The sequence below is a fragment of the Neurospora tetraspora genome (genome assembly GCF_033439725.1).
Source record: "Neurospora tetraspora strain CBS 560.94 chromosome Unknown B0H65scaffold_5, whole genome shotgun sequence".
Taxonomy (NCBI): Eukaryota; Fungi; Ascomycota; class Sordariomycetes; order Sordariales; family Sordariaceae; genus Neurospora; species Neurospora tetraspora.
In genome coordinates, this window is record NW_026944387.1 from 325,234 (window position 1) to 340,840 (window position 15,607).

Genomic DNA, 15,607 nt, shown 5'->3' on the forward strand with positions numbered 1-15,607 from the left:
CCTTATCGATAATGTCATAGACAAGATGGAACTTTACCGCTTTCAGCGATATCGAGCGACATCCCCAGCGCCAATTTGAATGGATGCAAGTCTTCGGAACCTCTCAAGTATCAACAATCCTCAAACATCATCTCCTGGAGGCTACGGGATCCGAGGCACAACCATGTTTCCGTCAACGTATCCCCCCTGCACCATCTCGTCATCACTACAATCATCGTCAAGTCGATCGGGAATATCGCTCGCGACAAGTTTCGGGGAGGGACATCATGCCCTCTTTATACTTTGACCTTCAGAGCAAACCGGTTTTGATATCCACATTCCACACTGTAACACACGCTTCGTGTAGCTGCGTTTTTCTTGTTTCCATTTTTCCCTGGTCTTCCGAGAATTTCCCAAAGGGAATGGAATATCCAACATATCCGACGCAATGCCGGCGCTTGCGGAACGGCACGGACAAAGGGTAGTGTCAGGGAGGTTCATGGTATTTATGTTTGGGACGGACAAGATCTCTCAGGTTTTGTCTCTCCCTTTGCTCCCGAATTGTAGAAAAGTCTAATACAATCAATTCGCCAACCACATCTGACCCCGAGTCCTTACGTACGCACACTGCGCTACCGGATATACAATCGTGTAAGTCACTTTTCCTTGGCAATGCTTGCATCACACAGCTGTTCCCGCGTTGGGTCTAGATCGATACACTGAAGGTGGTTGAGCTTGCAGAGATGAGCTGAGATGATGGGTTGGCGCACGGATATGCCATCTCAACATGGGGGAAAAGAGGAGAATCCCGACGGTGAAGACTTCTCCATCGGTGACGTTGGAGACCTCTCAAAGAAGGAACGATTAAAAAGAAAACTAGTTCATTCACAAGGAACTGGAGACAGATCTTGTTGGAGCTCCTTCCTCACGATCCCCGATGAACCCGGATCTCTGGGTTTTCTTCTCATCAAGTTCATCTCTCAAGCTCAGCCTATGTTCCCCTCATTCTTTTCCCCGTCTACATCATCAGCTCTCCCACCAACCTAATATTGACACTTTTGGACCATTTATCCACCTCGTCACCTCCCGCCAACCACTGCCGTTCCGCGCGTCCTCATTGTGGCTTTGCCCGACATCCATCATTCAGACTGGACTAACAAACCCAGATTATCCCTTTGGCTTGCCCTTGGCATCACCTCCGATCCAACGCTGCCTGGCCCTTTCAACCCGCCCTTCACCCATCCGGACAAAGTAACCGTGAACGCCCAGGAACACGCCTTGTCTGGGCAAATACTCTTCTGAGGGACGAGACACAACTACACCCCACTCGTCTGCCCATCCGTTGCCCCTGTCACGCCTGAATCAACGGTTTTGGGTATCCGCACATACCGGAAGAGGTACTTACGGTGCACACTACCGGGACCTAACCTGTAATTTCCTACCCAATCTGAGCAGGGGATCCTACCGTTGCGAAACAGTCCCGGTATATATCTCGTTCGGGGGTTGTCCCAGCAGCAATCATGACCTGGTGTAAGTTATCAAGATCCTTATCGTTACAATATACATCCCGTCCTCCCTTTCATATGCTATACCCCATATTTACCCCCTTCCCCTACTCCACTATTGTTTTAAGAAAAAAAGACGAACTGTTGGATTCCTCCTTCTCCAAACTACCCATCTACGCGTTTTCTATCTGTTCGCGACGACGGGATCGTGATATCGCTAGTATCCGTTCCCAACGGCGCGTATTCTCAAGATTGCGCTAGTGCGGACTTGCAAACAAAGAAACACTACTTCTGTTGGCGGGCCATGACAAGACACCACCACATCCTCGCCCTCCTCGTCTTGTAAACCATGGGCAATCCTTTAACAAACATCATATCTACAGTCACTCTTCCCTTCCGCGCTCAAGTTCGTCGAGCAGCCAGTCTAGTTGTACCCAAGCATCAAGACGGCCATCCCAACGGCATCTCCAACGGAAACGGCTACACCTACGTTAACGGCACCAACGGGAGCACTAACGGACACCTGAACGGTCACATCAACGGCCATACCAACGGCTATACCACCATGGACTCGGAACGCCGGCCGCTCCTCGGCAACGGCCACTCGACCACCGAGTCCGACTCCGACTTCTCATGGCGCGACTTCTTCCTTGATACCAAGAGAACCCCTGGCACCAACGATCCCAATCCCCTCGTCAAGTATCCTACCCGAGTATGGAATGTCACCAAGGTCACTCTTCTGAGCTGTATGTATCCCACGGCAAACTCCCGTCCCACAAAGCACATGGCTAACATGTCCCAGCATGGATCAACGTCCTTCTCATCTTCGTGCCCCTCGGCATCATCGCCGGCGAGCGAGGCTGGAGTGCACCGGCAGTGTTCACCCTCAACTTCTTTGCCATCATCCCCCTCGCCGCGGTCCTCTCTTTTGCGACCGAAGAGATCGCCCACAGACTAGGAGAAACCCTTGGCGGTCTGGTCAACGCAACATTTGGTAATGCGGTGGAACTCATTGTATGCATTTGTCTACTTTTCTGACCACCCCCTTTTCATCTTCATAGGACTAACAATTCCGCTCTATCAGGTCAGTATCGTTGCCCTCCGCGCCGGCGAGATCGAGGTCGTGCAAGCCTCGATGCTCGGCTCCATCCTCTCTAACCTGCTCCTCGTGCTGGGAATGTGCTTCCTCCTCGGCGGTATCGCCAACATGCGCGACTCCAACGGCATCGGCACCGAACAGACTTTTGCCTCCGGGACAGCGCAGACCACCTGCTCCATGATGACCCTCGCCTCCGCGTCCCTCATCATTCCCGCCGCCCTCTACAACGTTCTCAACCACTCCGACAGCCAAGAGAAGCAAGACAGCATCTTGGTTCTCTCGCGCGGTACCGCCGTCATTCTCCTGATCCTCTACTGCGCCTACCTCTTCTTCGTCCTGCGCACCCACAAGGAGCTGTTCGAGCCCGAGGCCCAAGCCGTCGGCGACGTGGTTACTGAACCTAAGGAGGAACCGATCCTCTCGCCCTGGTCTGCGGCCCTCGTCCTCATCGTGACAACAGTCATCATCTCGTACGCGGCTGATTACATGGTCGACTCAATCGATGCCATCGCTGCCACGGGCGCCATCAGCAAGACGTTTATCGGTCTGATCTTGATCCCCATTGTCGGAAATGCGGCCGAGCATGTGACGGCTTGTGTGGTGGCGGTCAAGAATAAGATGGATTTGGCGATGGGGGTGGCGATTGGCAGCAGCATTCAGATTGCGTTGCTTGTGACTCCCAGCTTGGTGCTCCTGGGGTGGGCGATTGGACAGCCGATGACGCTGCATTTTGAGACTTTTGAGACGATTGCGTTTGCGTTGAGCGTCATGGTGGTTACGTATACGGTGCAGGATGGGAAGTCGAATTATTTGGAGGGTGCTATGGTGAGTTTTTCTTCCCCTGGATCTTGATGATGTGGGGAGGGAAAATGCTAACGAAGGTGATTAAACAGCTTATGGGACTTTATGTCATCATTGCCCTTGCGTTCTGGGCGAGCCCGGCCGATGCTCTCCACAAACTTTCGACCATCTTCTAAACGCGAAGTTACAGGTTTCGCCGTACCGGACATCTAAACGGCTTTTTTCTTGGTTGTTTTACTACTATGTTTATTTCTTTGTACATTGTTACATCACTATACTGGTATTTTCCTTGTCATGAATACGTTTTACATCGGAGACTTCCTTGGAGGAGAATACCCATGGGTTGGAAAAGCGAAAATGCTGTGACTGGTGAAAAGAATCATCTACAGAAAGAAGGGAGCCAGCGAGTGTGGCAAGGGGATAGGAAAGCATTTCGTAGAGTCACGAATTGTATACGTTGTATATTCATCACGTCTCGCATCTCTTGTAGATTTGGTGGCGGTAATTTTGACTACATGAACAATTATTGAGCAATATGACGACGATAATTACCAATTCAAGATATCCTCATCATTCACTTGGAACCTGCCTGATACGTCAACTAATCCGGTGCGGTAATCAGGTCGTGGAGTCTCGTTTGTCATTTTGAGAAACCAACGACCTCTCTTTTTCCACTTTTTGCTTCCTCGCCGCGTCTGATACGCTTCGGCCTTCGTTATCTGCTTACCAAACTGTGATTCTAACTTGATAGAAAAAAAAACCATTCGTTCTGTCTTGATGTTGAACAGGAGTAAACTGTTCTTGTTGGGTACAATTTAAGTTGAGCAGCTCGCTCACAGAATCCCCATGCTTTTGCAGGATTTCCAGTGGATGCTTCCATACATGCATGGGGCAGGGGCTTGGAAAGGAGGTGTTAAGGCGTTAAACCCCCGTAACACCCCCCATTGTTTCACTCAAAAAATGGCCGGGTGCTAATGGTCTGTTAGTGTGAAGTGGAACAATACATGGAAAGCTTAACAGCCTTTTGACCTTCTGCTGTTAGAGATTCCTACTTTTAGGAGGCCCTTGCAGGTAAGCTAATCCGGCAGGCTTTTCTTTGCCGCCGGCATTGAAGTAAGCGATAAGATAGCGATAAGAGAACCTAAGGTACCTTACCTGTACGGATCAGAAGCCCATAAGATAAGAGGTTGGTCTATAAGGTATTGGTCGTCGGCTTCCAGCGACCATCACCATCTTCTCCTTCCCAGATACATTGTCGTATCGGCTTTCTTTCGCTAGATACAGACATTTGACCAGAGGGACATACAGCAGGGGGTTTATAGCATCATCGATGGAATAAAAGCCTCTGTCCAGGGGCGCCGCCCAAACCTCGGTCTTCCAGGTCGATGACCAAGGGTGATGACATGGACGGAACTCCAAGTGAGGAGCGAGCGGGAAGGAACGAATCGACGGGATGGACCTGCTCTTCCTGGGGAGATGAAGTCGACGTGACTTCCATCATGATTGGGACAAGGATCACTGCCGAGCGGCTTGCAATGGGAAGCAGTGACCGAGTGAAGGCACTGTCGTCTCCAACTTTCGGTCACTCAAAACTTGGGGATCCCAATGTTCTTCGAAGCTTGCATCCTTGCTTGCCACTCCTCTATCATATCTCTTCCTTTCTTCCTTGATCCTTTTCCTCTCTATCTTTCTACATACAGGGAATATCTCTCGAATATTGTTTATCATCTACGCGGACCCAGAGTGTGAAACGAAACGAAACGAAACATTTCTCCACACGGTCATTCAGTCACGGCGGTCCGTTCACCGAGTCAAAAGTTCACCTACCTACCGAACAAAGATCTAGATTTCTCCAACACCCACGCTGGTCAAAAGAGCGCACCGACACTCTTATTTACCTACACCTAAATAACCTCCGCCATTCACACCGAGACCCCGGAGTCCGAGCGCACGGTACCTGACCTCACTTACCCACTCTTGTTTCGAAACATCCTCTCTCTTTTGTTCCTCTCTTTCCAAATTGGGTTGAAACTCGAAACAAACCGCCACCGCACGTCATCATCGTTTCGCGGTTCGGTTATCGAAGGTTTCTAGAAGCTTTTTCTGGAGCGCCACTCGTGAAGCTACCTAGGTGAGTGAACTAAGTGAACATTCCTGGCGTGGTAATCTCGAGACTGCGGGTCGGGGTAGTTCTGCACCGAGTTGGTTGAGACATGGCAATGGATACATTCCAACGCGATGCACGGCACATGTGGATGTTTACTCGGCACGGGGATCGTTGGAGTTGGAGATGTTGGAGTACGCATACACAACGGGTTATGTATTTTGCTTGGGTCGACAAAGCGGGTTGAAGAGGAACAGAGAGTGTGTTAAGATACTCGGGGCTTCGGTATCATGGGAAGTCGAAGCACATCTCCAAGTACGACAGAAGCCGCCACGACGAAGGCAAAGGGGAAGTCAATCATGAGAACATTTTGACTGACTCGAACTCCGAATCGAACATACCTACATAAACAACGCGATGTCCTTCCTACAGAGCTTTCATTCTCTCCTTTCGCGGTCAAGTGCCATTCTCTTACTTCTCTTTGATCATATTCATCGTTGAAGGATATCCACTATGATTGGATTCATCAACACCGAGAGACGACGGCAAAGCACGCCGACAGCATGGCTCTTGTTGCTGTGGCTAACAACATTGCTACAGATTCAACAAGCAGCCTGCTTGGCTATAATACCAGAGTCAATACTTGCCAGACGGCATTACTATCCTTTTGCACCAGACTGGCGAGCATCGTTAAATCAAAAGGAGACGACTCCAGAAGCTTCGGGTGCAGACGCGGACGCAAGTACCAACGTCCGAGCGGCGACAACATCAGACGACGCCGATAACCTCTCAACTAGAAGTCCCATCATCAGCGAAATCAACCCCAAAATGGCCGTTACCACTCCCATGGTGGCTCCATCGCCTTCATATCCCTTCCCGCCTTACAAGGGCACCGGCAGCAAGCCTTCTCCCGCCTCCTCTTCTTCATCACCGTTCCCCTACAAGGGATATAGCCAACAACCGCGCAAAAACAAAGATTCTTCCCCCTCTGGCGGTGCTGGCGGTGACCTCTTCTCCACCCCCATCTGCTCCGACCTCTCCCTCCCACAATCTATCCCCTCGCAACCGGACCACCCCGCCCCTCGCAAGGGCATCAAGCAGCCTCAAGAGGGCGGTGCGATCCCCACCAACAAATTCCACGCCAACTTCTTCCTCGGCTCGCAATCCTCCTCCGTCTGGACGCACCCATACTCCCTGCAATGGCCCAAGGGGCAAGGCCAATCCGGCGCCTGGGGTCTGGCTGTTTCCCATGTGGATGCGAGCCAGCGCGTCTTCGGCGACCAAGATCCTGATGGGAGCGGAGCGGCCCGGTGGTTTGGAAGTCCGGTTGGTCGAGCGGATGTGGTTCTCTCTGAGGAACAACTAGAGATGGGCAACGGCACTGGAAACATCGAGCTCACGACTCAGGATGTCAAGGAGCATAGCGTTCGTGTGCAGTTGAGCTCGGGAGGGGAGGTGAGGTTGGAGGCGCCTGTGGTGCAGGGCATGGGAATGGTGACTGCGTTGTATAAGCAGGGTACGCCGGTGATCAAGTCCGGTGTGGGCTGGAGCATGGTGACGAAGGCTATGGGCGTGGTGAAGACGGGAGTGGTCAAGTATCGATTGGTGATGCACGATGGAGCGACTTGGTTGCTTTATGCTATTGGTGGGGATGTGAGCGCGATCAAGAGGGGAGAGTTGGGAGGGTTGGATTTGGAGGTGAAGGATAATAATACGGCCGTGGCCAAGCGGAGCTTCACGGGTGTTTTGCAACTTGCGAAGCTGCCCGGTGGAGGCAATGGTACTGAGGGCGCGGCGGACGCGGAGAAGTTGTTCGATGCTGCTTGCGGCACGTATGCCACTGGTGTTGAACTCTCCGGATCCGTGGATGGGCAGAAGGGCCGGTATACCTTCCACTTCCAGAAGGAGGGATTGCCGTCCAACTCCAGCCTCGTCATGTTTGCTTTGCCTCACCATCAGGCTTCCTTCAGCTCCGAGACGGCCTCCAAGGTGGCCTCCTCCGTCAAGCTTGATACCACCACCAAGGGCGTCGCCGTTGCTGTTGTCGGCGACGAGTGGACCATGGAAGAGGACATCAGCAAGCCCATGAGCATTGGGTTCGTCCCCTGGACTCCTGAGGCAGGTTCTGTGAAGGCCATCAGCGACTCCGCGAAGGAGTATATCAAGAATGTGGCGCAACAGGAACTCCTTGGAACGTGGCAGGGCCAGGGCATGCTTAACCAGACGGACCAGCCGAGCATGTACTATGGCGGCAAAGCCCTTGCCAAGTTTGCGGCCATCTTGGTGGCTGTCAATGATATGCTAGGCGATACGGATCTGGCGAAGAAGGGGTTGGAGCAGTTGAAGGTTGCGTTTGCGCGGTATGCGGAGAATCAGCAGCAGTATCCGCTGGTTTATGATCAATCCTGGGGCGGCATCGTCTCTTCCGCCTCCTACACCACCGGTGACTCCGGCTCCGACTTCGGCAACACCTACTACAACGACCACCACTTCCACTACGGCTACTTCATCTACACGGGCGCCGTTCTCGCTCACCTTGACCCCTCCTGGGCTTCTTCCTCTTCCAACGCTCAATACGTCAACTCCCTCGTCCGCGACGTCGCCAACCCCTCTGCCTCTCTCGACCCTCACTTCCCCGCCTTCCGCACCTTCGACTGGTACCACGGCCACTCGTGGGCCCACGGCCTCTACGAATCCAGCGACGGCAAAGACCAGGAATCCTCCTCGGAAGACTCCATGCACGTCTACGCTCTGCTGATGTGGGCCCAAGCCACCAACAACCAAGCGCTCTACCAGCGCTCTGCCCTCCAACTATCTCTCCTCCGTCGCTCCCTGAACTCGTACTACCTTTACTCCTCCTCCAACCCCGGCTCGCAGATCCAGCCGAAGGAGTTCACGCCCAATAAGGTCGCTGGTATCTTGTTCGAGAACAAAGTCGACCATGTCACCTTCTTTGGAAACAAGAAGGAGTACATCCAAGGTATTCACATGTTGCCGTTGCTACCGCATACCATGTTCATCAGGAACAAGGACTTTGTCAAAGAAGAGTGGGAAGCCTTCTTCGCTGGAGGGGCCGCGGACGCGGCGGAAGGAGGATGGAAGGGTGTTTTGTACGGGAATTACGCGACGATCGATCCCAAGGGTGCTTGGGAGGTTTTTGCTGGTGCGGGTGTGCCGAGTGGAGGTGTTGGGGGTGGTGGAAGTCAGCCTACTGATCCTGCCCCTGGAAATGGTACCGCGCCGGGCACTACTGAGCCGACTCCCACGTCGACGTCGGCGCCAACGAGTACCGTGAGTACACCGGGCTGGACTGCTACTCCTACTTCGACCTCAGTGCCCACCACTCCTGGTGTACCGGATGGAACGGTACCGGTAAACGGGACAGTCAGCGCCATGTCGTCGAAGATGGCGAGGAGGACGATAAGAAGGGCGCTGGAGAAGGGGAAGGGGAAGATGGTTTTGCCTAATCTTGCTCAGAAGGCAGCGAAGGCAAAGAGAGATGGGTTCAGCCCCGAAAACTTGGATGGAGGCGCTAGTCTGACTTGGTATTTGACTTGGTGTGCTGGTAAGTTGTTCTTCCTGTGTTTCATGTTTGTCTTGATGGGATGAGGAATGCTAACTCAGGTGGAAACAGCTCTTGGTGGACTTTGAGCCAACTGCATAAGCATATCGATGCGTGAGGTCGCTACGCTACCTCCTTTCTGCTTGGCTTTACTTTCAATTCTTTTTCTCTCTTCTAATACCCCCTTTTAATTTGCATTAGCATGGCGTTTTGGGGTTATGGTATGGCGTTATGAATCACAAAACGGAAACGAAGACATGAAGAAACGATACCCGCAAACACATGGCGATGAACCTGACATTGAACGGATTAAAAGGAGAACGCCCCTAGTTATAAACAGAACAGGATAGATTATTAGACTTAGACGGATATTGATGATACCCCTCCTGCCCGTTGTGTTGGGCAACCAAACCAGGGCTTGGATACAGGATTAGAGGATAAGGGTCATTGTTATAGAATAATACAAGGCATATACAAGTACAGTCATGGTCATATTCTTGATTTCTCGAGATATATGCTTTCTTGTGTTTTGACCTTGGATGTTGGAACTTAGTTTCGTTTCGTTTCAAGCCGGGGATATTCAATCTGTGTGGCATAAACAAGACAAAGGAAAAAAAAAGCAAAAGAGATGAACCTAGGAAAAGGAGAGTGTATATGCGTGTAAGAGCAAGCAAGGATACAAGGTTCGAAAAAACCGAAGAACCCCCCAAACTCTGGCGGCGTTGGGAGATCAGCATTTGGAGGAAGACGTCATTCCGTCCTGTCCATCATTCAACCTTCCTCGCCGAGTTCGCCTTGCTTGAGCTCCTTGGACGACGGGAGCTAAGGTAAAGGAAGGGAAGGTACCTAGGCACAGCTCGTCCTCCACGACTCCCCTCGCTTGGGTCGCTTCCTCCTGCCCCTACTGTGTACAGGTAGGTCATCAAGGTCCCGGTTGGGACGCCGCAAAGGTCATCCCGTTCCATGCATCTCCCCGTCATATCGCCGGGGCAGCACTGAGATCCAGAATACCAAGCGGTATTGGAATTAGTAACGCCTGTCCGTAAGTGGGCGGAGCAAAGAACGGATGATGATGATGGTTCACTTGTGAAGGACGAAACAAGAAATGGTGGTCACGGGGCAGTTGACCAAGCTCTTATCTTATCCATATCCGGCAACTGCAAGCCGATGGGTGCCTGCACTAACTGGCTGTCGGCCTTGTTTTGTTAAGCTTCCTGCCCTTGGCCACCTGAAGTCCAGCGAAGCACTAACAGCCTGTTAGACTGTCGAGCTTCTTGTACCAACAGCAAGTGCATAAAGTACTAACTCCCTAACAATTTTGCAAGCACCTCGACATGTCCCATTTCCCGATTCCCGTGCGTGTTGATAACTAATGGAAGCCCGTCTCGAATGTCGACTTTGAATTCGACGTTTTGCACGTAGGCGTCAGTGAACCATCATGATACGAAGTTAACATAAGGTTTTATCAATGAGTACACTTTGCTTTGCCGTCACCCCAGGAGAAGATGCTGAATTCGATGAGTGTCTCCTTACTCTTAATCTGACACAAATGAGGACCCGCAGTTCGTTAGGATAAAGAGATGAAGGTAACGTTATAACTTCATTCATACTCCCATCTTCTATCTGTGTCAAGCAGAAAGTTCGTTTGTTACCCAACGTCTTTTGTTCCCAAAGTAAGCTCATAAGAATACCCAAAGTTCCGATCCGTATCATGCTCATCCCCAACCAGAACTAAAATCGCCCTCGTAATCGCCATCCCGATCAACCGTAACCCGAACACAAAACATCACAAGGACGAACCATTCATTGAACCCGGAAGCGTCCCAGAAGGAGGAACAGAACCCGACAACGGGTCAGTAGGAGGAACAGAACCCGGAAACGTCCCAGCAGGAAAAATAGAACCCGACAACGGGTTAGTAGGAGGAATAGAACCCGGAAGCGTCCCAGAAGGAGGAACGGAACCCGAAAGACCCTGAATTTTTATTGCCTCCGCCATCCACATATTTCTCTTCATCCACTAACAAATGCAAGACAGTCTGTTAGCACCAAAAATACATCTTTCTTACCGCAATGCCGAAAGTCAAACAGTTCGCTAGAGATACCAAACAGAACTCGAAGCAACGTAGGGGAACCGACGAACCTTCTTAGGGTATACACTCAAGTGTTTCTGCAAATCTTCCTATGTATCGGTGAACACTTTCGATGCGGCCTTACGGGTCTCCAGTGGGATAGTATTAACGCCGAAATCTCCCGTGTTCACAGCCACCATGGTCTCACAAAATGACTCAAGCTCTGACCTTTGCGCGATTAGCTGGTTCATCGAATCCAACGCTAACTGCCAGAGTTTTACGAGCGCTGTGGGGTTCATGTTAAATTGTTGTTGGTGGTATGGTTTCTCTGGAGTCTCAAACCGACAAAGATGCATGGCAATATCGATGAACACGTTCCTCTCATACAAGTCTTCCAGCACGTCCTAGATCTCTGCAAACTGTTGAGACATCATATAGGGATTCGCGCGGAGGAACTCGCGATGGGAAAACTCGAGATAAGACTGCCCCGAGCAGATATATCCGGCGATGAGGTTACAGAAGGACAGCAATTCCACTAGCTGGGTGCGAGAGGGCGATTAGTAGGAAGGAGACTCAAATTATGGGAATGGAACAAGTACCGTATCCCTGACTTCTAAACGCTGCTCTGGACAGTCTGCTTCCAACCAGTACGTGTCCAAGTAGAACAGATTGCGCGCGATGCAGTGTCGACATAGTCCGAACGGACCAAATTTACCCGAGAAAGTATCGGGGGAGTCTCGAGCCACTGACCTCAAAATAAAAAGGCGTCCTTGGACACATTCGCGCACAGCCCACTGTGTGGCTATCTCCAGGTGTGTCGGGGTTTTGGCGAGGCTCTCCTTTAAGTTGCAATCGAGCCATACCTAGAAGGAAGCGATATCTAAGTAAACAGCTGTCCGAATGGTAAACGCAACATGTAGGCTGAATCTTCATGAACAAGAAGATTGAACCACTTACTTTTCTCATGTTCCGTATCCAAAACTCCCAAAGAGCAACATTATTATACCCCTCCAGTGCCGGACGAAGGGATGACAGTTCAATTTGCAGGTCTAATAGACTCATGACGTCCTTGGCGTCCTTGGAACGGTACATATCGATGAGTACCTTGTGATGTTCTTGGAAGAGATTTTCCATCATTCTTCGGATATTCGCAGCCGGATCCACAGGACCGTCAATGACCGGTGGTGGACCGGTGTTGGTCTGCATCTGAGACTCGTCGGTTGTATAGTCTGTTAAACACTGTAGGTGGCGGCCGGCACAGGGGGGGCATGCTTCATCAATGAAGGACCTCTGGCACATAATGCCCTCAGCCACGCAACCACGGCAGGGCAGTTGAAACGCCTGGTTTAACGTTACTACTTGTTGTGCCGTGGCTACCGAGTTTCTGCATTCTAGCTGACATGGCGGGGCGGGTAGTCGCCCAATAACCGGGTTGCCGACATCGTCGGCGACAAGCGTGCGATGCATGAGTTGGAATAACTAAAAGGGCATCTCAGTCCAGAGCAGAATGAACGGTACATAAGTGCATTGGCTCACCCTTGATTCTATGCGTATACAAGCTTCCAGTATGAAGGTCTTTTGCATGGGATGAGGCGCAGGACCTTGACTGAGTTCCTTCCGAGTCCTGGAAACCAAGGTACTGTATTTTATGGACAGGTCACGGTAGACAGTCGAGGACAAGTTGGTCTGTATTCTTTCGCAATGTGCCATCAGGCCTTTAAAAACAGTCATCATTGATTCGATGGCCGTTGAATGTTCTGCTCCTTCTTGACCGCCTTGAGCAGAGGCAGCTTCGAGGGGCGCTTGGTTGGCGGCGGAATGCGACGACTCGCCTTGCTGACCGCCAAAAATGCTGGGCACCTGGTTGGCGGAGGAAAGCGACAATTCGCTTTGCTGATTGCCATATATGTTGGGCGCTTGGTTGACGCCGAACTGCGACGATTCGCCTTGCTGACTGCTATGTATGCTGGGCGTTTGGTTGGCCTCGAACTGCAACGACTGGCCTTCTTGATTGCCATACATGCTGGGCACTTGGTTGGCGGCGGAATGCGACGACTCGCCTTGTTGACTGCCAGGCATGCTGGGCGATCGGGGAGCCGGGTGAGAGAACTTGTGAGGCAAGCAAGCAGTTGGGTGCGCAACGGGGCTCCCGTGAGGTCGGGGTCGGGACTGGATTGGAAGGAAAAATGTGCTCAGAAGAATGCCAGTAGTGGGTTAAAAATAGACGGTTTATCAAACGTGAATACCGATGTGATTCACAGAATCAAGTGAAATGATATGGGGTAGAAGACCGCAGTGTGGTGAAGTGGAACAGAGTGCAGGATTGAGAATGGAAACGGAGAAACGACAAGGAATATGGATGCCCCTGATAAGAGGAGCGAAAGGATCGGACTTGAGGGGAGTTTGCACCTCCCATTACGAAAAAGAGGGGCGACGAGACTGCATTGGACCTTCCCATATCGTAGTGCCACACGATAGTAAAATGTCTGCAGTGATGATCCCCTGAAGAATACATCCGACCCTTCCCTCCTTCGTTCCTTCCTTCCAATTTTCCAGCTGTCACAATCCAAGAGCCGTATACTTACCAGTTACAGGAACCACCCTGTCACTGCTAACCGACTTGGTCTTTCTTTCCAGGCCCGTAGGCTCCTTGGGTCTCGGCGGTATCGGCGCCCTCGACACGACCTTTCTTTCCAAGCCCGTGACGTTCCTCTTCGTCCTCGTCGGAATCACCACTTGTGCCTGCGTCTTTGCCACATGTTCAGAAGCAAAAGCAGCCTTCCTTTCCTTTTCTTGTCGTTTCTCCTGCCCCGCTCCATCACCCTCTCCCCTCGCCCTCCCCTCTTCATCCAACCTCATCCTCTCCTCCTCCAACCTCCTCCTCCTCTTCCTCTCCCTCCTCCTCTCCTCCTTCTCCCTCTCCCTCTTCGCATCCCTCTCATCAACCCCCATCGCCTCCCTCCTCAACCTCCTCACCACCTTCTCCTCCAGCCTCCACGGCCTATCCAAAACCTCTTGACGCAATTGCACCACCCTCTCCCAAAACGCTACTTCCTGCTCTGTGGTTTTTAGATGGACAATTTTTTCGACTTTGACTTGTCGCTGCTCGCGGAAGGTGCGCAGGGAGCCTTTGATGTCTAGGGTATGGCCTATGTCTATTTCGGAGTCGATGATTGGGAGGGGTGAGGCGGGTTGTTGTTGACCTGGAGGAGGGACGGTGGGAGCAGAATTGGCAGGAGGAGGAGGAAGCGGGATAACGCATTCGATGGTGTGTCCGCTGCTGTCGTCGATGGTGATTACTTGTATCTGTCCCTTGCGTGAGGAGGAGTCACCGTAGACGTCGATGGCGACGACGATGCCGCAGATGCGAACCCATTTGATGGGGTGGTTGAGGTGGAAGTAGAGGTCTTGGCCTGTTGCCAAAAATGAATGTTAGACTTGCGTAGTTGCATGGGGACTTGGAGGGTGACCTACCTTGAAACCCTGGATGGCTCGACAGGGCGGCAATATCGGCGGCTCGTAAATGACACCACTTGTTGATGGTCGGCGAGAGGTGGAAGCAGTACTGGGGGTAGAGCTCGGGGGCTGGCTGACCCTGGGCCCCGGAGTCGGTCATGGCATGTTGAGTGGAATGCGAGTCGCGCAACGGCACTGCTCGCCTCGAAGAATCTGGATTCTAGCCGCCCTTTGCGTTTGTGTTCATCGCATGCAGAATGTCGAGGCTGGAGGTGGTGAGCTGCCCTGCCTCTGGCGAGTGTCTTCAGGTTGTTGTGCAGAGTGGAAGGTTAGAGGTTCGCGTTTACCGCGGCCGGGGCGGAAGCTTCCACTTCGATGCACTGCCCTGACGCGTCCAGCTGACGCGGGGTCAGGTGAGCGACGGGAAACTAAGTTGCCCTGTGCAGCGCTGTATTTTAGCGGGCTTATAGCGGACGGAAAAGAGCCTCCTGTCTTGGCGTGAACTTCCACTCCATTCCTCAAGCACTTCCAGGTCCTCCGGTCGGTATAGGACAAAATTCGCAATGAACAGCCATGAAAAAAGGAGAACACAATCTTTGCCTTGATCGATCTTGAAACATCTTTTGTTTGCTCCTTGTTTGAGATGGGAGTCTAGATCATAAATCACTCCTCCATTAACTCCCCTGTTTGTCTTCACCATCTCTGATAACACGGCATTGTGTCCAGTTTGGACGAGACGGTCATCCCAAATTGTGGTGTGTCCCAGTACCAGCCCCAGACTCCCCATGCTTGAACCATGGGACGGGACTAGGTACATAAGCCATTAATCCCCGCCCCCCTATCAGATGGTCCGTTGGTGTAATGGGCAACACAACCTAACCGTCGCATATTCGTTTCTGCGGATCTTCTATACGCACGAGGGAAGTTACCGGTTCGACTCCGGTGCGGATCATCGTTTTTCTTCCTTTTTGCTCCTATTATATGTACATTTTCCTCACAGGCCTTCTTTTCCTACCTTCCTTCCATTCTTTG

General features: G+C 51.8%; 4 protein-coding genes across 4 annotated transcripts; 2 read left to right on the forward strand and 2 right to left on the reverse strand.

Annotated features, from left to right (window-relative positions):
* The first annotated feature begins 1,510 nt into the window (after positions 1-1,510).
* On the forward strand, positions 1,511-3,531 carry B0H65DRAFT_216176 (Sodium/calcium exchanger protein-domain-containing protein). The gene is made up of 3 exons (XM_062821993.1): positions 1,511-2,230; positions 2,287-2,498; positions 2,569-3,531. The coding sequence occupies exons 1-3, from the start codon at positions 1,834-1,836 to the stop codon at positions 3,433-3,435; spliced, it is 1,476 nt and encodes a 491-aa protein (XP_062680106.1). The 5' UTR covers positions 1,511-1,833; the 3' UTR covers positions 3,436-3,531.
* A 2,315-nt stretch (positions 3,532-5,846) lies between these two features.
* Positions 5,847-9,258, forward strand: B0H65DRAFT_216303 (glycosyl hydrolase family 81-domain-containing protein). Its single transcript, XM_062821995.1, has 2 exons — positions 5,847-9,053; positions 9,123-9,258. The coding sequence occupies exons 1-2, from the start codon at positions 6,002-6,004 to the stop codon at positions 9,137-9,139; spliced, it is 3,069 nt and encodes a 1,022-aa protein (XP_062680107.1). The 5' UTR covers positions 5,847-6,001; the 3' UTR covers positions 9,140-9,258.
* Positions 9,259-11,355: 2,097 nt separating this feature from the next.
* B0H65DRAFT_216312 (uncharacterized protein) lies at positions 11,356-13,294 on the reverse strand. Its single transcript, XM_062821996.1, has 4 exons — positions 12,656-13,294; positions 12,077-12,598; positions 11,719-11,982; positions 11,356-11,658 (listed from the first exon to the last, which is right to left on the reverse strand). The coding sequence occupies exons 1-4, from the start codon at positions 13,196-13,198 to the stop codon at positions 11,524-11,526; spliced, it is 1,464 nt and encodes a 487-aa protein (XP_062680108.1). The 5' UTR covers positions 13,199-13,294; the 3' UTR covers positions 11,356-11,523.
* Positions 13,295-13,534: 240 nt separating this feature from the next.
* B0H65DRAFT_216332 (uncharacterized protein) lies at positions 13,535-14,983 on the reverse strand. The gene is made up of 2 exons (XM_062821997.1): positions 14,594-14,983; positions 13,535-14,532 (listed from the first exon to the last, which is right to left on the reverse strand). The coding sequence occupies exons 1-2, from the start codon at positions 14,733-14,735 to the stop codon at positions 13,679-13,681; spliced, it is 996 nt and encodes a 331-aa protein (XP_062680109.1). The 5' UTR covers positions 14,736-14,983; the 3' UTR covers positions 13,535-13,678.
* Between the last annotated feature and the right edge of the window lie 624 nt (positions 14,984-15,607).

What these genes read in the sequence shown, in the direction of transcription:
- B0H65DRAFT_216176 (XM_062821993.1), top strand. Translation starts at nt 1,834, where the DNA reads ATGGGCAATCCTTTAACAAACATCATATCTACAGTCACTCTTCCCTTC. An exon ending in CAAGGTCACTCTTCTGAGCT is followed by an intron (nt 2,231 to 2,286) that starts GTATGTATCCCA and finishes AACATGTCCCAG; the next exon opens with CATGGATCAACGTCCTTCTC. An exon ending in GTAATGCGGTGGAACTCATT is followed by an intron (nt 2,499 to 2,568) that starts GTATGCATTTGT and finishes CCGCTCTATCAG; the next exon opens with GTCAGTATCGTTGCCCTCCG.
- B0H65DRAFT_216332 (XM_062821997.1), bottom strand. Translation starts at nt 14,735, where the DNA reads ATGACCGACTCCGGGGCCCAGGGTCAGCCAGCCCCCGAGCTCTACCCC. An exon ending in GAGCCATCCAGGGTTTCAAG is followed by an intron (nt 14,533 to 14,593) that starts GTAGGTCACCCT and finishes TTTTGGCAACAG; the next exon opens with GCCAAGACCTCTACTTCCAC.
- B0H65DRAFT_216303 (XM_062821995.1), top strand. Translation starts at nt 6,002, where the DNA reads ATGATTGGATTCATCAACACCGAGAGACGACGGCAAAGCACGCCGACA.
- B0H65DRAFT_216312 (XM_062821996.1), bottom strand. Translation starts at nt 13,198, where the DNA reads ATGCCTGGCAGTCAACAAGGCGAGTCGTCGCATTCCGCCGCCAACCAA. An exon ending in GTATACGCATAGAATCAAGG is followed by an intron (nt 12,599 to 12,655) that starts GTGAGCCAATGC and finishes ATGCCCTTTTAG; the next exon opens with TTATTCCAACTCATGCATCG. An exon ending in GGATACGGAACATGAGAAAA is followed by an intron (nt 11,983 to 12,076) that starts GTAAGTGGTTCA and finishes GCTTCCTTCTAG; the next exon opens with GTATGGCTCGATTGCAACTT.